Source organism: Bombina bombina, chromosome 12 (genome assembly GCF_027579735.1).
Source record: "Bombina bombina isolate aBomBom1 chromosome 12, aBomBom1.pri, whole genome shotgun sequence".
NCBI classification, from domain to species: Eukaryota; Metazoa; Chordata; class Amphibia; order Anura; family Bombinatoridae; genus Bombina; species Bombina bombina.
The window spans coordinates 60,498,778-60,524,036 of NC_069510.1; the positions used below are offsets into that span (position 1 = coordinate 60,498,778).

Here is a 25,259-nt window from a genome sequence, read left to right on the forward strand (position 1 = left end):
AGAAGAACAGAGGTTTATTTTCAAGAGACCTAAGAACCTTAATAAAAAAAAATATATATATCAGCACCTATCAGATTAAAAAAAAATGAAAAACTATTAAATTGGCTTGACAAAAAAAAAAGTTTTTTTTAATGCAACCGTTTAAAATTATGAAGGTTGCTCCCATGCTTATAATTCAAATAAGCAGACAAGAAACATAATTTATGTAAGAACTTACCTGATAAATTCATTTCTTTCATATTGGCAAGAGTCCATGAGCTAGTGACATATGGGATATACAATCCTAGCAGGAGAGGCAAAGTTTCCCAAAGCTTAAAATGCCTATAAATACACCCCTCACCACACCCACAATTCAGTTTAACAAATAGCCAAGTAGTGGGGTGATAGAAAAAGGAGTAGAAAGCATCAAAAAAGGAAATGGAAATATAATTGTGCTTTATACAAAAAATCATAACCACCATAAACAGGGTGGGTCTCATGGACTCTTGCCAATATGAAAGAAATGAATTTATCAGGTAAGTTCTTACATAAATTATGTTTTCTTTCATGTAATTTGCAAGAGTCCATGAGCTAGTGACGTATGGGATATTAATACCCAAGATGTGGTACTCCACAGAAGAGTCACTAGAGAGGGAGGGATACAAATAAAAACAGCCATTTTCCGCTAAAAAAATTAAATCCACATCCAAAAAATAAGTTTTTCTCATAATTGAAAAGAAAAAACATAAGCAGAGGAATCAAACTGAAACAGCTGCCTGAAGAACTTTTCTACCAAAAAAAAAAGAGGCAAACACATAAAAACGGTAGAATTTAGTAAATGTATGCAAAGAAGACCAAGTTGCTGCTTTGCAAATCTGATCAACTGAAGCTTCATTCTTAACGGCCCACGAAGTGGAGACTGATCTAGTAGAATGAGCTGCGATTCTCGGAGGCGGTGTCCTGACTCGACTCCAAATAAGCCTGATGAATCAAAAGCTTTAACCAAGATGCCAAGGAAATGGCAGAAGCTTTTCTGACCTTTCCTAGAACCAGAAAAGACAACAAATAGAATGGAAGTCTTCCTGAAATCTTTAGTAGCTTCAACATAATATTTCAAAGTTCTAAAAACATCCAAAGAATGTAAGGATCTATCCAAAGAATTCTTAGGATTAGGACACAAAGAGGGAACAACAATTTCCCTATTAATGTTATTAGAATTCACAAACTTAGGAAGAAATTCAAATGAAGTCCGCAAAACTGCCTTATCCTCATGAAAAATCAGAAAAGGAGACTCACAAGAAGGAGCAGATAATTCGGAAATTTTTCTAACAGAAGAGATAACCAAAAGGAACAACACTTTCCAAGAAAGTAGTTTAATATCCAAAGAATGCATGGGCTCAAAAGGAGAAGCCTGTAAAGCCTTAAAACCAAAATAAGACTCCAAGGAGGAGAGATTAATTTAATGACAGGCTTGATACGGACCAAAGCATGTATAAAACAGAGAATATCAGGAAGTTTAGCTATCTTTCTGTGAAATAAAACAGAAAGAGCTGAGATTTGTCCCTTCAAGGAACTTGCAGACAAACCTTAATCCAAACCATCCTGAAGAAACTGTAAAATTCTAGGAATTCTAAAAGAATGCCAGGAGAATTTATGAGAAAGTCTTCCAAACTCCAAAATCTTCCTAGAAACAGATTTACGAGCCTGTAATATAGTATAAATCACTGAGTCAGAGAAACCTCTATGACTAAGCACTAAGCGTTCAATTTCCATACTTTCAAATTTAATGATTTGAGATCCTGATGGAAAAACGGACCTTGAGACAAAAGGTCTGGTCTTAAAGGAAGTGGCCAAGATTGGCAACTGGACATCCGAACAAGATCTGCATACCAAAACCTGTGAGGCCATGATGGTGCTACCAGAAACACAAACGACTGTTCCATGACGATCTTGGAGATCACTCTTGGAAGAAGAACTAGTGGTGGAAAGATATAAGCAGGTTGGTAAAACCAAGGAACTGCCAACGCATCCACCGACTCCGCCTGAGGATTTCTGGAACTGGACAAGTACCTGGGAAGTTTTTTGTTTAGAAGGGAAGTCATCAGATCTATTTCTGGAAGACCCCACATCTGAACAATCTGAAAAAACACATCTGGATGGGGCGACCGCCGGATGTAAAGTCTGACGGCTGAGATAATCCGCTTCCCAATTGTCTACACCTGGGATATGTACCGCAGAAATTAGACAAGAGCTGGATTCTGCCCAAGAAAGTATCCGAGATACCTCTTTCATAGTTCGGGAACTGAGAGTCCCACTCTGATGATTGACATATGCCACAGTTGTGATATTGTCTGTCTGAAAACAAATAAATGATTCTCTCTTTAACAGAGGCCAAATCTGAAGAGCCCTGAAAATAGCACAGAGTTCTAAAATATTAATTGGTAACCTCGCCTCTTGAGGTTTCCAAACTCCCTTGAACAATACGGGTCCCTTGAACAATACGATGGTGGTTTAACCACCAAGTCAGAGAGAGTCGAAAGTTGGGATTTAAGGATATTGACTGTGATATCCTTGAATAATCCCTGCACCATTGATTCAGCATACAAAGCTGAAGAGGTCTCATATGAAAACGAGCAAAGGGGATCGTGTCCGATGCTGCAGTCATGAAACCTAAAACTTCCATGCACATAGCCACTGAAGGGAATGATTGAGACTCAAGGTTTTGACAAGCTGAAACCAATTTCATTGGTCTCTTGTCTGTTAGAGACAGAGTCATGGACACTGAATCTATCTGGAAACCTAAAAAGGTGACCCTTGTCTGAAAAATCAAGGAACTTTTCTGTAAATTAATCCTCCAACCATGTCTTTGAAGAAACAACACTAGTTGATTTGTGTAAGATTCAGCAGAATGTAAAGAGAATCTCAAAAACCGATAGTGGTCTGGATGAATCGGAATATGAAGATATGCATCCTGTAAGTCTATTGTGGACATATAATGACCTTGCTGAACAAAAGTCAGAAAAGTCCATATAGTTACCATTTTGAAAGTTGGCACTCTTACAAAATGATTCAAAATTTTCAGATGCAGAACTGGCCTGAATGAATTTTCTTTCTTTGGAACAATGAATAGATTTGAATAAAACCCCAGACCCTGTTCCTGAAACAGAACTGTATGATTACCCCTGAAAGCCCCAGATCTGAAACACACTTCAGAAAAGCCTGAACCTTCACTGGATTTGCTGGGATGTGTGAGAAAAAATCTTCTCACAGGAGGTCTTAATCTGAATCCTATTTGATACCCTTGAGAGACAATACTCTGAATCCACTAATTTTGGACAGAATCTGACCAAATGTTTTGGAAAAATTTCAATCTGCCCCCCGCTAACTGAGCTGAAATGAGGGCCACACCTTCATGCAGACTTGGGGGCTGGCTTTGGTTTTATTCCAACTTGAAGAAGGTTTCCAATTGGAACCAGATTCTTTGGGGGAAGGATTGGCGTTCTGTTCCTTATTCTGTCGAAAAGAACGAAAACGATTAGAAGCTTTAGATTTACCCTTAGGTCTTTTATCCTGAGGCAAAAAACTCCCTTCCCCCCAGTGACAGTTGAAATAATTGAATCCAACTGAGAACCAAATAAATTGTTACCTTGGAAAGAGATAGTAATCTAGACTTAGATACCATGTCCGCATTCCAATATTTTAGCCACAAAGCTCTTCTAGCTAAAATAGCTAAAGACATAGATTTAACATCAATTTTGATATAAAAAATAGCATCACAGATAAAATGATTAGCATGTTGAAGCAAGCAAACAATGCTAGACAAATCAGAATCTGTTTCCTGTTGCGCTAAGCTTTCCAACCAAAAAGTTGATGCAGCTACAACATCAGCCATGGATATAGCAGGCCTAAGAATATAGCCAAAAAATAAATAAGCTTTCCTTAGATACGATTCAAGTTTCCTATCTAAAGGATCCTTAAAAGAAGTACTATCTTCCATAGGAATAGTAGTACGTTTGGCAAGAGTAGAAATAGCCCCATCAACTTTGGGGATTTTTTCCCAAAACTCCAATCTAGCTGCTGGCAAAGGATACAACTTCTTAAACCTAGAAGAAGGAATAAAAGAAGTACCAGGCCTATTCCATTCCTTAGAAATCATATCAGAAATAGCATCAGGAACTGGAAAAACCTCTGGAGTAATCACAGGAGGTTTGTAAACAAAATTTAAACGTTTACTAATTTTAATATCAAGAGGACTAGATTCCTCAATATCCAAAGTAACCAACACTTCTTTTAATAATTTACGAATATACTCCATTTTAAAGACATAAGTAGATTTGTCAGTGTCAATATCTGAGGTAGGATCTTCTGAATCAGATAGATCCTCATCAGAGGAGGATAATTCAGTATGTTGTCAGTCATTTGAAAATTCATCAATCTTATGAGAAGTTTTAAAAGACCTTTTACGTTTATTAGAAGGTGGAATAGCAGACAAAGCCTTCTGAATCGCATCAGCAATAAAATCTTTAATATTCATAGGGATATCATGTACATCAGATGTTGAAGGAACAACAGGCATTGTACTAGTACTGATGAATACATTCTCTGCATGCAAAAGATTGTCATGACAACTGTTACATACTACAGCTGGAGATAGAATCTGCACAAACTTACAACAGATACACTTAGCTTTGCTAGAACTAATATCAGGCAGCAGGATTCCAACAGTGGTTTCTGAGACAGGATCAGATTGAGACATCTTGCAAATGTAAGAGAAAAAACAACATATAAAGCAAAATTATCAATTTCCTTATATGGCAGTTTCAGGAATGGGAAAAAAATGCAAACAGCATAGTCCTCTGAGCATAAAAAAAGGCAAGAAGCATATAGGAAGTAGGGTTTAAATAATTAAAATATGTGGCGCCAAGTATGACGCACAACGCAAAATTAATTCTTTTTTTGCGCTAACATCCAGAAATGAAGCAACTCGCGTCATGACAAACGCAACCTTGTGCAAGGAAACCTGGAAATGACGAATTTGCGCCACCAAACTTACCTTCACGCCAAAAAATTCTCGCGCCAATAAATATCAGCATTTTGCGACCTTTCAAGCCTAATTTTGCCTGCGAAAATTAATGAAAAAGCAGTCAATTTGAAGAAAAGACTATACCCCAGGTAAGAAAAAATAACTTCCTAAATGTTTTCCCAATTTGAAACAGATAGACTGCAAAAGGAAATATACATAAACCTGTACATATATTTAAAACTTTATATTAATACATAAAGTGCCAAACCATAGCTAAGAGTAATGAAAACATACTTACCGAAAGACACCCATCCACATATAGCAGATAGCCAAACCAGTACTGAAACAGTATCAGTAGAGGTAATGGAATATGAGAGTATAGCGTCGATCTGAAAAGGGAGGTAGGAGATGAATCTCTACGACCGATAACAGAGAACCTTTGAAAGATTTCCCGTGAGGAAAACCACAAAATCAATAGGCGATACTCTCTTCACATCCCTCTGACAAACACTGTACTCTGAGAGGAATCAGGCTTCAAAATGCTGAGAAGCGCATATCACAGAAGAAAATCAAGCACAAACTTACTTCACTACCTCCATAGGGAGGCAAAGTTTGTAAAACTGAATTGTGGGTGTGGTGAGGGGTGTATTTATAGGCATTTTGAGGTTTGGGAAACTTTGCCTCTCCTGGTAGGATTGTATATCCCACACTTCACTAGCTCATGGACTCTTGCCAATTACATGAAAGAAATAGTAACATCCAATTCAAATAACAAAACAAGTACTATTTATTCCCTTACTAATTGTAAAATCCAATACATAGTTTATTTATTGGAATGTAGTTACAAAATGCAATACATAGGAAGATCTAAAAGAACCTACAAAGTTAGACTCTTAGAACATATAAAAAATACAACTAATGGGGTGACAGGACATAGTTTATCAGAACATTTATAAAGGAATTCATAATCAGGAACCTAGTTGTTTGAGAGGCACTAATTTTAGAATGTATCCCACCACCTTCCAATAGTGGAAACAGAATGATAAAACCAAGACAAAGGGAGACCTTCTGGATTCATTATTTACACACTCTATATCCAGAGGGACTCAAAGAGATCGATATTGCAGCATTTATATGAATATGAGACCTTTTTATATCCCCTATATTTTATCTTAAGGTTTAATTTCATGTTTATATTTATTTCGATCCTATATCAATTTTAGTATCAGTGTATTAATGTTGTATAAACAATGTAATTATATGTTTCTGCATTTTTAATATTTATTTTTTATTTTGTGCAAATGTAATCGTGAATATGGATAATCAATTGAGCAATATTTGTTTGATTTTAGAAGTTCATGTTTTACCGCTGAAGATATATAGATAAAGATTTTTTAGTTTCAGTGTACACATTATTTAGATAATATACTTTAAATGTAAGGAAAATGTAACAGTGAGATCAGTTTTCACATCATGTGACTTCAGTGGCCTATCCCTACCACATACGCCACAGGACGAGCTCACAGAGGCTTTATAACGCACACGCACAACACGCCAGGTCTATTGATTCAGTTCCATTACCTCTGAGAAAGAAGATTTTTCATCTTCGAAACACATTAGGTTTAATTTGAGGTGGCACACCTGGCTACGAAGTTACACATGTGAAATCACCACTAAGACATTTGACACTATCTCAGTGTTTTGCTATTTCATCAAGCTGCTTGGGCATTACAAACTATATCACACATAGCCCTATGCTGACAGTTTTTGGTGACTGACTACTTGATTACAGCTAGGTATTCTGTGCATCCATGTAGTGGTATTGGTCTGAAGGGCAACGCACATCTGAAACCTCATATTATATTGAGGTTATCTAGTGTACCTCTCCTATAGGTCATACTTTGAATGTTCTATTGGTTTGAGATATATATATATATATATATATATATATATATATATATAATAAACAGGATCAAGCTAGGTTTCTCTTTTGATGTCTCCCTCTTTTTATCAAATATTCTCCTGGGGTCGAGATTGAAGTTTTTACAAACTCCATTTGTACAGACATCTTGTTATCGTGGGAAGAAGTTGCCTCTCCACCCGACGCCTTCCACTTACCTCATAGGATTGAGGACCTGTCCGTAAGTACATTGATTGACTAAGTTGGGATATACCACTTAAAAATCAACGATTGGGCACATTAGAACTTTTATATAATAATATTTGGTCATGACTTGCTGCTGCTCACGCCAGTTGATCTTACGGACATCTGTGTGCTTCATATTTATATTTATTGATGAGTACTTTTATCTGACTAATGTATTTTATATATGATAAATAATGATACAGGAAGTGTTGTGTTAGGTTATTTAAGATATGATCGTTGAATGTGAACAGTCACGCAGGGATATCTTAGGGTCAAGCAGACACACGCAGGGATATCTCAGGGTCAAGCAGACACGCAGGGATATCTCAGGGTCAAGCAGGCACACGCAGGGATATCTCAGGGTCAAGCAGGCACACGCAGGGATATCTCAGGGTCAAGCAGGCACACGTAGGGATATCTCAGGGTCAAGCAGGCACATCTCAGGATCAAGCAAGCACACGCAGGGATATCTCAGGATCAAGCAGGCACATCTCAGGATCAATCAAGCACACGCAGGGATATCTCAGGATCAAGCAAGCACACGCAGGGATAGCTCAGGATCAAGCAGGCACACGCAGGGATATCTCAGGGTCAAGCAGGCACAAGCAGGGATATCTCAGGGTCAAGCAGGCACAAGCAGGGATATCTCAGGGTCAAGCAGGCACACGCAGTGATCTCTCAGGATCAAGCAGGCGCACGCAGGCATATCTCAGGGTCAAGCAGACACACACAGGGATATCTCAGGGTCAAGCAGACACACACAGGGATATCTCAGGTGGACACACACACTAACGTCAGAGTTGCGTTGATGTAGCTAGGGTAACGTGGATGCAGGCTTGGTCATATCAGATGGATTGTCATGTTTGATAAACACATCAGGTTGATGTGGGCAACGTGCTAACTAGAGTCACAAAGTTACCTGGCTCTGGTAATGTTGCAGAGTATTCTCCAATATTTGTTTCTTCTCCTGCAGACTCTGCAATTTCTTGAGTAGGAGGGGAAGAATGCCCTCTACCTCCTGTACCTTGTTTAGGTACTCAGCCTTTAGCATCTTCCACTTTCCCTTCTCCTCCTCTGCCTCCAAACCTGTAGGAGATATTCTCTCAGTTGACCGTTAGCAAAGCTGATAACCCACTTCTTAACATGTGTTACCCCGAATCTCACATTATGTGTACCCTGTACCTTAAAGTTTTCCTCAGGCTCCCCCCCCATTCTGAATCTAATTTCTTCTCACCCTCCTACTCACTCAGCATCTCTGGACTGGTCTCCTCCTCGCCCCAGCTCGCAGGGTCAGTCACTTGCAAGAAATCCAGCAGAAAGCACAAGAGCCGCAGTTGTCCGCACAGCATCTTCTGCTTCCGTCGTCTCTCCTGTGTAAAAAAGTAAATAAATACACACTTTGCACATTCTCTTTACATTATCACTGAGCGAGCCTAAATTACAAGCTCACTCAGTTTTTATATTCAGCTCAGACCTGAATTGTAATTAGGCAAAGTAGACAGTTGCCTATACACATCTTCACTTAGAAGGGCTCCTGGTTAACTGTTCAAGTGATGTAACATTTGTAATCAACTAGTTAGTTTCTTAATTTATTGTGCCATGTGTAGTGATCATCTGAGATTGTACTTCATATTTACACTGACTTTAAAGGGACAATCTACTTCAAATTTGTTATTGTTTTAAAAAGATAGATAATCCCTTTATTACCCATTCCCCGGATTTGCACAGCCAACACGGTTATATTAAAGGGACATAATACTCATATGCTAAATCACTTGAAACTGATGCAGTATAACTGTAAAAAGCTGACAGGAAAATATCACCTGAGCATCTCTATGTAAAAAAGGAAGATATTTTACCTCACAATCTCCTCAGCTCAGCAGAGTAAGTTCTGTGCAAAAAGTTATACTCAGCTGCTGCCCAGCTGCAGGTAAAAAAAATTAAAAAAAATGAAGAAATGAACTGCAGCCAATCAGCATCAGCAGTGCTGAGGTCATGAACTCTTTTACTGTGATCTCATGAGATTTGATTTAACTCTCATGAGATTTCATAGTAAACTTCCTTTAACCTGAATAGGGAAATAATATGAGAGTGCACGAGGCTCATCCCCTAAGCAGTCCCAGGACAGACATACTAATATGCTGCTTAGAAATCCTTTACAATGGGATGTGGTTACTGTGGAACTTTTGAGGTAAAATATCTCTTTTTTACATAGAGATGTTCAGGTGATATTTTCTAGTCAGCTTTTTACAGCTATACTGCATCACTTTCAAGTGTTTAAACATTTGGGTATTATGGCCCTTTAATATACTTTTTACTTCTGTGATTACCTCATATCTAAGCCTCTGAAGACAACTCCCTTATCTCAGTGCTATTTATTTATTTATGATCTATTGACTTGCATTTTAGCCGCGGGAGAGAGCACAATGTTATCTATATGGCCCACATGGATTAGCTTTGCCTTGTGAAAAGCTAATAAAAAAAGCATGTGATAAGAGGCTGTCTATAGTGGCTTAGAAACACACAGAAATTTAGAGGTTTAACGGTTATAAAGTATATTAATAAAACAATGTTTGTTGTGCAAAGCTGGGAAATGGGTAGTAAAGGCATTATCCATCTTTTGAAACAATAACAATATTGGTGTAGACTGTCCCTTTAAGTAGAAAGGCGACAATGGGTGCAAGTGGGGGAAACTACTTGAGTGGCACACAAGAAATGACTGTCTAGGGCTCCAGAGATAGAAATGTAACCCAGTACAGGATCACATTTACTTGTTGGACGTTTCAAACCACTTTGTTACCAGGACTGGCAAATTTAGAAGTAAAAGCTTTGCTAGAAGGGATGAAAGGGATAGAATAATTTGTTTTGAATAGAAAGCCGAACTATGTATGCTTTTCAACAAAGGATACCAATAAAACTAAGCAAGTTTGATATTAGACATAAATTAGAAAGTTGTTAAAAACGGCATGCTCTATCAGAATCCTTTGACTTTACTGTCCCTTTCATGCCCCTTTAAAAAGAGCCATGAAAATCTGGCGTGTCATAAATGTATTCACTTTTATGCAAAGTATCAATAATTACAAGCTCTGCACCCAAATGTCTAGTCTTAAAAAAAAATTTAATTCAGTTAATTATGATCTCAGGTTGGTGGGAACAACAGTAATATGTGGATCAGTGGCTGACCCAGAGGCAGAACTTTTCTTCACTTTCAGAGATGAGATTTTTTGCGTGAAAAATTTTCTGCAGGTCATTTTGAAATAAAAAAAAAAATTTTTATTTTTTTTAATTTATAAATATTTTTATTGAGGTTTTGCATAGTGATAAACAAACATAAATAACATTCACATAGGACATAATACAATAGTGAGAAGATGGCAAAATAGACAAAATTCCAAGTAAATAATATAGTATGAGCCTCTGAAACCTCAGTTTTATATTTTCAACAACTTTCATAGATGACTAATTATCCAGCCTCTTGAGGGCTAATTGATATAGGACAAACTGATACATTATGATAGCCATATCAAAGGCCCTATAGGGCCCGAAAGCACAAACGGGGTATATGTTTAGCAGCGGATAAGCAATACTCTATTGTCACGGCCACTTTTGCAACCTAAGAGATATTGTCAGCGGATAAACACCGCTAGGAATAATATGAAATGAAAAGAATTGAAACAATATAATAGCATAGAATACACATTATGAAAAAAATATCTGAACATGGAGCTAATTTGTTATATTTGAAAATATCTCAAATTTGTTTCCTTTTCTCTTAATCTAATATCTTAAGGTAGAAATATAGTAAGAAAAAGGTACATTGCTCACAAGAACATCTTACAGAAGTCACAGCTTTGCAGACTGCAAAAAACTAGGGGGCTGGGTTGAAAAAAAAACAGAGAGCCAGTTACTGCTGCAGTGCTGCTTTGAAGCGCTGATCCATATTTGACTATCCTCTTCAAACAGCACTTTGCTCTGGATGCACTGTGTTAAGGAAAACTTACAAACTGCAGCCAGAGCAAAGCTCAAAAGAGCGCCAACAATTCCAGCATGTGTCCCATTCTTTCTGCAGACATGCTGCATTTTCTGCAATGACATCTCAGATCACAGCATGCTCTGCCTTGGGAGTGGCTTATTAAAGGGACATAATACTCATATGCTAAATCACTTCTAACTGATGCAGTAGAACTGTAAAAAGCTGACAGGAAAATCTCACCTGAGCATCTCTATGTAAAAAAGGAATATATTTTACCTCACAATCTCCTCAGCTCAGCAGAGGAAGTTCTGTGTAAAAAGTTATACTCAGCTGCTCCCAGCTGCAGGTAAAAATAAAAATGAACAGCAGCCAATCGGCATCAGCAGTGCTGAGGTCATGAACTCTTTTACTGTGATCTCATGAGATTTGACTTAACTCTCATGAGATTTCATAGTAAGCTTCCTTTACCTGATTGGTGAAATAATATGAGAGTTCACAAGGCTCATCCCCTAAGCTGTCCCAGGACAGACATACTAAAATGCTGCTTAGAAATCCTTTACAATGGGATGTGGCTACTGAGGAACTTTTGAGGTAAAATATCTTTCTTTTTTACATAGAGATGTTCAGGTGATATTTTCTAGTCAGCTTTTTACAGCTATGCTGCATCACTTTCAAGTATTTAAACATTTGGGTATTATGGCCCTTTAAATGAATAGCCTCTATATACAGAAAAGCTCAGACAACTGAAGGTGTTTCACCTGTATTATTACACCAGTATATTCCTGCAAAACCAGCACCGCTGAATAACATTACAACTACCCACAAAGCAACAGGTTCTTCTGCATTAGGGCAGCATTTCAGGACTTACCATGTAATAATCCACCAGTATTTTAGCTGGTACTTCATCCCCTTCCTCTTTGGGACGCTCATCCAAGCTCTGCTGAAGAGTGCCCAGAAGACTGTGGAGGAATAAAAAATGGGTGGAAAAATCAGCATCTTCACAACACAAACAGTGATTATAGTGAGACAATGTGAAACTGAACACAGCTGTAGTTCTTATTCATCATAACTGGCTGATTATAAGCCAATAAGCATTAAAGGGACAGTATTCACCAATTGTCATATAACTGCGTGTAATAGACACTACTATAAAGAAGAATATGCACAGATACTGATCCAAAAATCCAGTATAAAACCTATTAAAAACTTACTTAGAAGCTCACAGTTTAACACTGTTGATGAGGTTAGGCTGGGACACCCAGTGAAAGGGGCTGGAAAGCAAAAAGAACTGATTGGCTGCCATTGTCTCTTTGCAGTGGGGTGTGAATATTTAGGACGTTTTGAGGTAAAATATCTTCCTTTTTCACAGAGATGTTCCGGTGATATTTTCTAGTCAGCTTTTACAGCTATGGTGCATCACTTTCAAGTGTTTTAACATTTGGGTATCATGGCCCTTCAAATACAAAAATGTCTTCTTGGTCCATAAAAAATGTTTATATTTGCTGTGTGATATTTCATATAATCATTAAAGGGATACTAAACACTTTTTTTTTCTTTCATGATTTAGATAGAAACTTGCTTAAAATTGTATGTTCTAATTTACTCCTATTATCAATTTTTCTTCATTCTCTTTGCATCTTTATTTGAAAAAGAATGAAAGCTTTAGAGCCGGCCCATTTTAGGTTCAGAACCTGGGTTGCGTTCGCCGATTGGATGGCTAAATGTAGCCACCAACCAACAAGCGCTATCCAGGGTTGTGAACCAAAAAATTGGCCAGCTCCTGTCAGGGTGCCAGGAATCAGACTAAGACAAGAAGTGCAAAAATAATCACACCTTTATTAATAGCAAAAAATAATAAAAAAGTCCACAAGTCAAATAAAAAGTCAGGAGTCAAAACCAGAGCTGGTAGTCAGACGAGCCGAGTCAGGAGCCAAAGCGAATAGTCAGTCGAGCCGGAATCAGGAACAAGGAAAACAGCAGTCAGGAACAAGCCAGGGATCAGGAACCAGAAAGGACGTCAGGCAGCCAGGTAATACACAGGAACTCTCACAAACAGGTCTGAGACAATGCAAAAGCAAAGCATACTGAACAGAGGCCCTTTAAATAATAAGTGATGACATCACAATTCTGAGACTGCATCCTGTCTCACATGGATGATGCACACCAGTCTGGCCATAAAAGGAAGTGCAGGAAGTGAGCAGCATCCCCCACAATGCACCATAGTCAGGAAGAGAGGTGAGTAAAATGGCTGCCAGCAGCACATGGCAAACACAACAGGGAAAAAATCCTGACAGCTCCAAAGCTTTTATTCCTTTCAAATAAAGATACCAAGAGAACGAAGACAAATTGATAACAGGAGTAAATTAGAAACTTACTTAAAATTGCATGCTCTATCTGAATCATAAAAGAAAAACATTGTGGGTTTAGTGTCCCTTTAAATGAATACACCCACTTTTTTTTTTTTCTCTTTTTAACATTACTGTCACAGTCTAAGAATAGGTCTGCTTCAGATCATAAACCAAGGGTTCTGCTATCTCTACAAAACAGTTTGGCTTTTATATGAGCTTCCTGCTGCTGAAATCCAAAACCAGTGGTGACCTCCCAGATACTGCCTGTGTTGCAGAGGAGCTGGATATTGACTCCCAGATACTGCTTGTGTTGCTGAGGAGCTGGATATTGACTCCCAGAAACTGCCTGTGTTGCAGAGGAGCTGGATATTGACTCCCAGATACTGCTTGTGTTGCAGAGGAGCTGGATATTGACTCCCAGATACTGCTTGTGTTGCAGAGGAGCTGGATATTGACTCCCAGATACTGCTTGTGTTGCAGAGGAGCTGGATATTGACTCCCAGATACTGCTTGTGTTGCTGAGGAGCTGGATATTGACTCCCAGATACTGCTTGTGTTGCAGAGGAGCTGGATATTGACTCCCAGATACTGCTTGTGTTGCCGAGGAGCTGGATATTGACTCCCAGATAATGCCTGTGTTGCAGAGGAGCTGGATATTGACTCCCAGATACTGCTTGTGTTGCTGAGGAGCTGGATATTGACTCCCAGATACTGCTTGTGTTGCTGAGGAGCTGGATATTGACTCCCAGATAATGCCTGTGTTGCTGAGGAGCTGGATATTGACTCCCAGATAATGCCTGTGTTGCAGAGGAGCTGGATATTGACTCCCAGATACTGCTTGTGTTGCTGAGGAGCTGGATATTGACTCCCAGATACTGCTTGTGTTGCTGAGGAGCTGGATATTGACTCCCAGATAATGCCTGTGTTGCTGAGGAGCTGGATATTGACTCCCAGATACTGCCTGTGTTGCAGAGGAGCTGGATATTGACTCCCAGATACTGCTTGTGTTGCTGAGGAGCTGGATATTGACTCCCAGATACTGCTTGTGTTGCAGAGGAGCTGGATATTGACTCCCAGATACTGCTTGTGTTGCTGAGGAGCGGATATTGACTCCCAGATACTGCCTGTGTTGCAGAGGAGCTGGATATTGACTCCCAGATACTGCCTGTGTTGCTGAGGAGCTGGATATTGACTCCCAGATACTGCCTGTGTTGCTGAGGAGCTGGATATTGACTCCCAGATACTGCCTGTGTTGCAGAGGAGCTGGATATTGACTCCCAGATACTGCCTGTGTTGCAGAGGAGCTGGATATTGACTCCCAGATACTGCCTGTGTTGCAGAGGAGCTGGATATTGACTCCCAGATACTGCCTGTGTTGCAGAGGAGCTGGATATTGACTCCCAGGTACTGCTTGTGTTGCTGAGGAGCTGGATATTGACTCCCAGATACTGCCTGTGTTGCAGAGGAGCTGGATATTGACTCCCAGATACTGCCTGTGTTGCAGAGGAGCTGGATATTGACTCCCAGATACTGCCTGTGTTGCTGAGGAGCTGGATATTGACTCCCAGATACTGCTTGTGTTGCTGAGGAGCTGGATATTGACTCCCAGATACTGCTTGTGTTGCTGAGGAGCTGGATATTGACTCCCAGATACTGCTTGTGTTGCTGAGGAGCTGGATATTGACTCCCAGATACTGCTTGTGTTGCAGAGGAGCGGATATTGACTCCCAGATACTGCCTGTGTTGCTGAGGAGCTGGATATTGACTCCCAGATACTGCCTGTGTTGCTGAGGAGCTGGATATTGACTCCCAGATACTGCCTGTGTTGCTGAGGAGCTGGATATTGACTCCCAGATACTGCTTGTGTTGCAGAGGAGCTGGATATTGACTCCCAGATACTGCTTGTGTTGCAGAGGAGCTGGATATTGACTCCCAGATACTGCTTGTGTTGCTGAGGAGCTGGATATTGACTCCCAGATACTGCTTGTGTTGCTGAGGAGCTGGATATTGACTCCCAGATACTGCTTGTGTTGCAGAGGAGCTGGATATTGACTCCCAGATACTGCTTGTGTTGCTGAGGAGCTGGATATTGACTCCCAGATACTGCTTGTGTTGCAGAGGAGCTGGATATTGACTCCCAGATACTGCTTGTGTTGCTGAAGAGCTGGATTTTGACTCCCAGATACTGCTTGTGTTGCTGAGGAGCTGGATATTGACTCCCAGATACTGCTTGTGTTGCTGAGGAGCTGGATATTGACTCCCAGACTTCTGCACATAGGAAAGGATGTTGCTTACAGACAAACTTATTTTAGTGGGCAGGGGCAGAATTGCAAGAGCAGATGGACATACAGAATAATAATGATCTGATCATCAGCCCTGCCCGCTGCACTCATTGTAATTCTACTATACATGAACCTTGCAGGCACTGAGCTAGGAAGGGAAAGCCAAGGTGACATTCTACCACAATGGGGGCTGCTTCTTTAAGGGGACAATAAAGTTAAAATTAAATGTTCATTAATCAGATAGACATTTAAACACATTTCCAATTTACTTCCATTATCAAATTTGATTTGTTCTCTTGGAATACTTTGCTGAAAAAGAGACCTAGGAAGGCGGATAGGAAGCAAAATTGATCATAAGTAAACCGAAAAGTTGCTTAAAATGTCATTTTCCATCCAATTCATTTACATTTAAATTTTATTTTACATTCCCTTTACGGCTTTTACTATGTGTTTAACCACTTTGCCCACATGAACTAGTAGTCTCCTGTTGTGAAAAGCAAATACAAAAGCATGTGATTAAAAGGCTGCCCATAGAGCCTTTGAAACAGGCAGGAATTTAGAGGTTTAAATGCTATAAAGTATATTAATCTAACAATGTTGGTTGTGCAAAGCTGGGGGATGGGTAGTAAAGGCGTTATCTATCTTTTTTAGATAATAACAATTTTTGTGATAGAGCAGGCAATTTAAATCAACTTTTAAATGTACTTCTATTATCAATTTCTCTTCGTTCTCTTGATATCTTTATTTGAAAAAGCAAGAATGTAAGCTTAGGAGCTAGCCCATTTTTGGTTCAGCACCCTGGGTAGAACTTGCTTACATTCTTGCTTTTTCAAATAAAGATACCAAGAGAACGAAGAAAACATAATAGGAGTAAATTAGAAGGTTGCTTAAAATTGAATGCTCTATCTGAATCATGAAAGTTTAATTTTGACTAGACTGTTCCTTTTAATGGGCAGCAAAAACAGGCTGCTCGCTGTAGTCAAGCGGCAGATGCTAGGATCAGTTTTAAGGCACCGCTGGCATATGAATTACTCTGCATTAGAACATTTTATTATCACACTATAGCAGGGCTCGACAAACCCAGGAGCCTGGGAGCTAGGGAGCCACTGGCACCTGGAATTTTACTCCTGGCTCCTAACTTTTTGAGTTATTCTCCAAATATCTATATACAAATCCAACTGTCTGGCTCCTAAAAATATGCCTGGCTCCTAAATATTTATACTGGCTCCTTTGTCAAGCACTGAACTATAGTATGTCCCTTTAGCATCCATACAACTGCGGATAACATAGCCATACCTAGTATGCACCATATATGTCCATCCTGCATGCTACATAATGCACAAAAGTTGTGGTAACTAATAAAACTAGCAGTGATACATGTGGTAAAAAATGATTTTACATTTTACTACAATGTCCCTTTAACACATTTTTTTAAAGGCACAGTAAAGTCATAATTAGACATTCAATATTTAATTTGCTTCCTTATCTTATCCTTAGCCGATTGGTTTATCTCGGAAAGCTCAGGAGCAGCACATAACCTAGGTTCTAGCTGCTGATTGGTGGCTGCAGATATATAACAATTGTCTTTGGCTGACGCATGTGTTCAGTTAGAAACCAGTAGTGCATTGCTGCTCCTTCAACAAATGATACTAAGAGAATGAAGGAAATTTGATAATAGAATAAACTAAAAAGTTGTTTAAAAATGTAATGCTTTACCTAAATCATCAAAGAAATGTTTTGGGTTTCATGTCCCTTTAATAACTGCATGCTTATTTTTAAAGGTGAAATTCAGACATTACAGACAATATAAGAGAGAGAGAAAAAGAGAGAGAGAAAAAGAGAGAGAGAAAAAGAGAGAGAGAAAAAGAGAGAGAGAAAAAGAGAGAGAGAAAAAGAGAGAGAGAAAAAGAGAGAGAGAGAAACACGATAATAAATCTTCCTTGAAACAGACTTATGAGCCTGTAACATAGTGTTAATCAATGAGTCAGAGAAACCTCTATGACCAAGAACTAAGCATTCAATTTCCATACCTTCAAATTTAGAGATTTGAGATCCTGATGGGAAAAAAGGCCCTTGAGACAGAAGGTCTGGCCTTAAAGGAAGTGGCCAAAGCTGGCAACTGGACATCCGGACAAGATCCGCATACCAGAACCTGTGAGGCCATGCTGGTGCTATCAGAACACATGAGATTGTTCTATTATGATCTTGGAGATCACCCTTGGAAGAAGAACTAGAAGCGGAAAAATGTAAGCAGGTTGGTAAAACCAAGGATCTGCTAAAGCATCCACCATCTCTGCCTGAGGATCCTTGGATCTGGAAAGATATCTGGGAAGTTTTGTGTTCAAACAAGAGGCCATCAAATCTATTTCTGGAAGACCCCACATTTGTACAATCTGATGAAACACATCTGGATGGAGAGACCACTCCCCCGGATGCAAAGTCTGACGACTGAGATAATCCGCTTCCAAATTGTCTACACCTGGAATATGAATTGCAGAAATTAGACAAGAGTTGGACTTCGCCCAAAAAAGTATCCGAGATACTTCTTTCATTGCTAAAGAGCTACGAGTCCCTCCCTGATGATTAACATATGCCACTGTTGTGATATTGTCTGTCTGAAAATAAATAAAAAGTTCTCTCTTTACAGAGGCCAAGCCTGAAGAGCTCTGAAGTTAGCATGGAGTTCTAAAACATTGATTGGCAACCTCGCCTCTTGAGGTTTCCAAACGCCTTGTGTTGTCAGGAGACCCCCAGACAGCTCCCCAACCTCTAAGACTTGCGTCTGTTGAAATCACAGTCCAGGAAGTATGAACAAAAGAGGCCCCTCGAACAATCCGATGATGGTCCAACCACCATGACAGAGAGAGTTGAATGTTGAGATTTAAGTATATCAGTTGTTATATCAGAGTATAATCCCTGCACCATTGATTCAGCATGCAAAGCTGCAGAGGTCTCATATGAAAATGAGCAAAGTGGATCGCGTCTGATGCTGCAGTAATAAGACCTAAAACTTCCATGCACATAGCCACTGAAGGGAACGATTGAGGCTGAAGGTTTAGACAAGCTAAAACCAATTTCATTCGCCTCTTGTCTGTTAAAGACAAAGTCATGGACACTGAATCTATCTGGAAACCTAAAAAGGTGACCCTTGTTTGAGGAATCAAGAAACTCGTTTGTAAATTGATCCTCCAACCATGCCTTTGAAGAGACGACACTAGTTGTTTCGTGTGAGATTCTGCTAAATGAAAAGACTGAGCTAGTACCAAGATATCGTCCAAATAAGGAAACACTGCAATACCCTGCTCTCTGATTACAGATAAAAGGGCACCGAGAACCTTTTAGAGCTGCAACAACTATTCGTCATAATCGATAATCGATTATGAAAATAGTTGTCAACGAATCTCATAATTGATTAGTTGGTTTGCAATTAGTTGCTCTGTGCACAACACCAGCTGATTCACTCCAATGAACTCCTGCACATGGTATTGTGTGTTATGGTTATGTCCTTAGCCTAAAGGACATCTACAGACGTCTACTTTTCACTTTTTCAGGACAGTATAAGTTTACAGCTACCCCTGGCTTATGTGCAACCCAGATATAATGGTCATCATTTGGATTGTTTATATTAAATCTGGTGATTTGGAACTATGCTTTGCATGATATAGTGCTGAGCTTGTTATTTATACCTAGCCCCTAGATTGATGGGAGTTGCTATTTGAACTGATGTGCACTATTATCTGTTTGCACAATTGTTAGCGGTTTGCTTGCTATTGCTGATTATATGTACTGTATAAATAAACGTGTAAGGCTTTGTCCTGTTATTGATATATAGTCCTTAGCGCTTTTGATTTTGTTTTTTTATATTTTTTATAAATTGTGATATGTACCAGATTCAACCTTTATAAGTATATATTCGTTATTTTTAGAGCGGACTAGATATTTCCCCTAACCTTATAGCTGGTTATTTACCATTGCATATAGATATTCAAGATATGTTTATGTTAGAATGAAGTCAAGGGTTACTTTATTGAGAGGCCCCTTGCCAAGGTAGAAAACACTTAGCATTGGTGAAGAGCTAACAAAGATAAATATCCCACTTTGGTGAAATTGGCAAAACCCTACTTATACACCTCAACAGCCTTTTCTCTGCTGCAGGAAATATAGCTGCAAACAGAGAACCAGCCTTAGCCAGAAGCATGTGGACATGTTGAGATTTTTGCATTTCAATGCAAAGTTTCTGAAACAGTGAATAACAGAATGTTATTAACAGTGATAGTCTAACTCTTTCTAGTTCTACCTCTTTTCAAACAGTTTGTGGTTTGGTTTTGTTTAATTATAAAACTGTGCTCTGCTGCTTAAAAATTGAAGAAACAGTTGTGTTAATGTAAAGTTTTAGTCTGAAGTTTAGATTTGTAACACTCATTATGTGGATTTTATTTAAAACATAGAAAACTATTATTGATTCTCTTTTTATCCGATTAGTCGATTAATTGAAAAAATAATCGACCGATTAATCGATTATGAAAATAATCGTTAGTTGCAGCCCTAGAACCTTTGAAAAGATTCTTTGGAGCTGTTGCTAGGCCAAATGGAAGAGCGACAAACTGGTAACGCTTGTCTAGAAAAGAGAATCTTAGAAAGTAATAATGGTGTGGATGAATTGGAATATGAAGATAAGCATCTTGTAAGCCTATTGTGAACATAAAATGCTCTTGCTGAACAAAAAGTAGAATAGTCCTTATAGTCACCATCTTGAAAGTTGGGACTCATACAAAATGATATAAAAGTTTCAGATCCAGAAGTGATCTGAAAGAATTCTCTTTCAATGGGACAATGAATAGATTTGAATAGAACCACAAACCCTGTTCAACCCTGACCAAATTTCCTGAAATAATTTCAATCTGCCCCTCACCAGCTTAACTGGATTGAGGGCCGCACCTTCATGCAGTCGTGGGGGCTGGATTTGGTTTTTTATAAGGCTTGGTTTTATTCCAATTTGAAGATGGTCTCCAATTGGAACCAGAGGCCTTAGGGGAAGGAGTCGACATTTGTTCCTTATTCCGATGAAAGGAACGAAAACGATTAGAAACCTTAAATTTACCTTTAGACTTTATCTTGAGGTAAAAGAAAAACTCCTTTCCCCCCAGTAATAGTGGAAATAATAGAATCCAATTGAGAACCAAATAAATTCTTACCCTGGAAAGATAGAGATAATAACCTAGATTTAGACACCATGTCAGCATTCCAAGATTTAAGCCATAAAGCTCTTCTGGCTAAAATAGCTAAAGACATAGATTTAACATTGATCTTAATAATGTCAAATATAGCATCACAAATTAAATGATTAGCATGTTGAAGCAGAAGAATAATGCTAGATAAATCATGAGCTTCTACCTGACAAGCTAAACTGTCCAACCAAAAAGTTGAAGCAGCAGCCAAATCAGCCATAGCAATGGCAGGTATAAATATATAACCGGAATGTAAATCTTCCATAGGAATAGTAGTACGTTTGGCAAGAGTGGAAATAGCCCTATCAACCATAGGGACTTTTTCCCAAAACTCTAAATTAGCCACAGGTAAAGGATACAACGTATTAAACATAGAATGATTTAAAGAAGAACCAGGCTTAGACCATTCTTTAGTAATCATATCAGAAACAACATCTGGAATAGGATAAACCTCAGGAGCAACCTTAGGAGGTTTAAAAACAGAATTTATTACTGGCTTTGTTATCAAGAGGACTAGACTCTTCAATACCCAAAAGTAACCAGAACTTCCTTTAACAAAGAATGAATATAATCAATCTTAAACAGATAGGGAGATTTGTCAATTTCAGAATCTGAATGAGGATCCTCTGAACCAGAGGAATCCTCATCAGCAGAGGACATTTTAGTATGCTGTCGATCAATACAAAGTTCATCAGAATTATGAGAAGTTTTAAAAGACCTTTTATGTTTATTTGAAGGCGGAATAGCAGACATAGCCTTATCTATAGCTGCAGCAACATAATTCTTTACATCTGCAAGAATATTAGGTAAATTAGATGTTGAAGGAACAGACGATGTATTAGTACGAATAGAAACAGTATCCGCATGCAAAAGCTTATCATGACAGATGCCACATAATTGGGCTGAAGAAATAACATCAGTTAATTTACAACAGACACACTTCGCTTTGGTAGAACTGTGTTCAGGCAGCATGGTTTCTACAGCACCATCAGAGGCAGGATCTGACTGAGACATCTTGCAAAATTTTAAAAGAAAAATTCAACATTTTAACAAAATATCCAATTTCCTCAAATAGCAGTTTCAGGAATGTGAAAAAATGCTTATGCTAAGGTAAGATACAAAAAAAAATAAGCATCATATCTCTTAATAATATGAAGAGAACCAGAAGCATTAAAGGAAGAGGGGTAATATACAAAACCTTTTTGGCACCAAGTATTACGCAAAAGGAAGTAAAAAAAATTTGGCGCCAAAGCTAACATCAGGAAATGACGCAACTCGCGTCATAACAAGTGCGACTTTGCTCCAAAACAACTTACGTCAACAAAGACGCAGGAAATGACGAAACTTCCATCACCCTAGACTCAATTACGCGTCAATTTTTTTTTCGCGCCACGAAGTAGTAAAGACCTGTAACGATCTAGACTTATCAGAAGCCCTCATCTCTGTGGACCTGTAAAATTCCATAGTAGGATTGACCAATCGGATTAGAATAGTAGCTGTCAACTCACACGTAACTTCCAGCACAACAGAACCATCAACAGTAACAATGTGCATATTTGTTGGCAAATGGAAAAGATATGTTCAGGGAACGTATGGCGAATCATAGATTTGTCATTAGGGAAGTGATAAAAAAAATGGGGATTCAGATCAGCCAGTGGCTTGTCATTTTGTACAACACACATACAACCAGGCGAGCCTTAGAACTATGCTAATCAATCATATACCACCTCTACGGAGGGAAGGCAATTGCGCACAGAAGCTGTTACGCATGTAGTCTAAATGGTTTTATCTACTCGACACAGTGGCACCCAAAGGACTTAACACCATCCTGGATTTTGTCCCTTTCTTTGGCAAACAATAAGTTTCTATTACAGGACTGAGTGTCATAAGTATCTATATGTATTATAAATAGCTGGGGACACTAAAAATGTACCTTGGAGAACATAGATATATTCTTCAAATCCGCATTATACCTATGTTGGATCCTCTATCTACCATACTTCATCAGTCACCAGAAAAATACTCTAGGTGGTAATATTAGAAGGTATGCCATAGATAGTTTTTAATGTATATATTTGTAAATATACTTTTATCAAATATTGTTTACACCGTAAGATTGATGGCTTAATGAGGGACAAATGTATCTTTTGCCATTTGCCAACAAATATGCACATTGTTACTGTTGATGGTTCCATTGTGCAAATTATGGCTGGAAGTTACACGGCAGTTGCGCAGTATGTATGTATTGGGTACTTGTAAAGCACGGCTAATCACCCGTAAGGGTCTCAAGGCGCTGCTCATTTTATCGACCTCAAAAGGATGAAAGGCTGAGTGGACCTCGCCGGGGATCGAACCTGCAACCCTTGGGTTGCTACAGAGCTTAGCCACAGTGCCTTAGCATGCTGAGCAGTAGAGAGTCGACCGGCACTACATGACTTCACTCGCGCGCCGCCTATCTTTGACCCATGCGCACATGGCTTTCATGCCGCCTAGGTGTAATGTATTGTAGTATCACTTTTGGTATGTATATAAGGGGATGTACGTGTATGAGGTTTAAGGTAAGACTTTGTATTGCATTTGGCAAAGGAGCCAATTGGGCTTCGAAATGTTATGCCGTTTTTATGAAATAAGATTGAACGCTAAGTTGTTTTTTATTTAAGACCACTGAGTGCTGACTTTTGTATTGGTATATATATATATATGAGTTATTATTAGGGAGTCAAAAATATAATTGTCAAAAAATGTATTACTATATAATTTACCATATTTAAACTCCTCCTCACATAATATTCACTTCCCAGCATGCATTGTACAATTTGCATAACCACGCCCACACCACTATAGAGGGTATGAAAACATACAACATGGATATTCTATGTGTTTCTAACTCCAGTCCTCATGTTCCCCTAACAGACCAGGTTTCCATAACTATCTATACTTCGGCACAGGTGAAATAATCAGCTGATCAGTAACCATGGTTACTAACCTGCTCCCACCCATCAGCTGATTATTTCACCTGTGTCTTAATTAGTTAAGATATGACAATTTGGAGGAATGGAGGTAATAAATAGTATCACTTTGTATCATATGTACATAGCAAGTAAGTCACGCAAGCCAACTGTGCAGGAACTCACCTCTGAGCTACCTCCTCCATGTTTACACTTTCCCGCTCACTTATCCCTATGCGGATTGGTTGAGCTGCCTAGCTATGTAAACTAATACAAGTCCACACCCGGCAGTCATTGCGCTCGTTGTCATGGAAATGATACGGCCATTTTGGTACACCCAAAGCACTGCACATTTCTCCGTTTTGTTTAAAAAGAATATATAAATCATATACAGTATCCTATCTCCAGGAAAGAACAATCATTGCATAAATGCCAACTGCTCTCCCAATCTTTTTCTTACTAGCAAGGGAGTCGCTCATAGCGAACTGTCAATTTTTTTCTGCCACGCCCACTATCTCATGTGACTGACAGGCTTCTGACACGCCTATCTGTCATTATACGGTAAGGAATTACAGCTGTTAGGGGTAGATGGGAGGTGGTGACGACGTCAGCGTGCTGGGCGTGGCTGACCATGTGACGTCACCACCAGCTGAAAATACCAGGTAATGTCAGTGTATATCACTGTCACAAATTCATTAAATGTCCAGTGCAGCCCTGTACGGTTCTCTGTAGCTGAATCCCGGTATATTGCTGAGGTAAGTGAATTCTAGTGAAACTGCTGCAGAGAATACCATACTAATTGTGCTGCTCGAAATAAAAAAATATTTCCGGTTTTTCTTGCTACGGCCTCATTCTCAGCTTCACCAGCTCCTATTCTATCCTAGCAGCAGGTTTACTGAGGCCAGTGCATGTCTACATAATTTTGTGAAACTGCTGTGAGGGTTTTTTTGGTTACATTTTTGCCCACTGAGGTATCAGGCTGTATTGCAGTCCTAGTGTGTGTTCAACAAGTCAATATAAATGTGTGTGACAATGAGAGGAGACACTGTGTAAGGTTATGATGATCAGTTCTATAGGGGTGTTTAGCTGTTTGCAGTTGTGTTGTCCCTAAACACAGTATTTATCTGGTCACACATACAATGAAAATAATGTGTCTGTCTGAATTGGTTAGGGTTCTTTATTCATGGAGGGACACACTGGACTGATTTGTCTGATGTGGGTGACTTGAGCAGGGCTGTCTTTAATATTAACTGGACCCTGGGCGAAAATTTTCTTGCCCCCCCCCCCATGCAATTTCGCTCTCCATCCCAAAAAATAACTAAATCAATTTTT

At 39.0% G+C, this 25,259-nt stretch overlaps 2 protein-coding genes across 3 annotated transcripts in view; one reads left to right on the forward strand and one right to left on the reverse strand.

Annotated features, from left to right (window-relative positions):
- The window catches only part of ZWINT (ZW10 interacting kinetochore protein), a 64,074-nt gene extending 39,769 nt beyond the window's left edge, over nt 1-24,305 (reverse strand). The window contains exons 1-4 of the mRNA XM_053696065.1: nt 24,114-24,305; nt 11,990-12,080; nt 8,395-8,518; nt 8,068-8,234 (exon numbers count right to left, since the gene is read on the reverse strand). Of these exons, the coding sequence (XP_053552040.1) occupies nt 8,068-8,234; nt 8,395-8,518; nt 11,990-12,080; nt 24,114-24,133 (402 nt within the window). The 5' untranslated portion in view covers nt 24,134-24,305. The remainder of the gene's footprint in view (nt 1-8,067; nt 8,235-8,394; nt 8,519-11,989; nt 12,081-24,113) is intronic.
- A 245-nt stretch (nt 24,306-24,550) lies between these two features.
- Nucleotides 24,551-25,259, forward strand: part of WDR13 (WD repeat domain 13) — a 65,199-nt gene continuing 64,490 nt past the window's right edge. The window contains exon 1 of one of the 2 annotated variants that reach the window (XM_053696235.1): nt 24,551-24,589. The gene's annotated coding sequence lies outside the window, so the exon portion shown is untranslated. Of the gene's footprint in view, nt 24,683-25,259 lie in introns of both variants that reach the window. The other variant, XM_053696234.1, reaches the window with a different exon arrangement.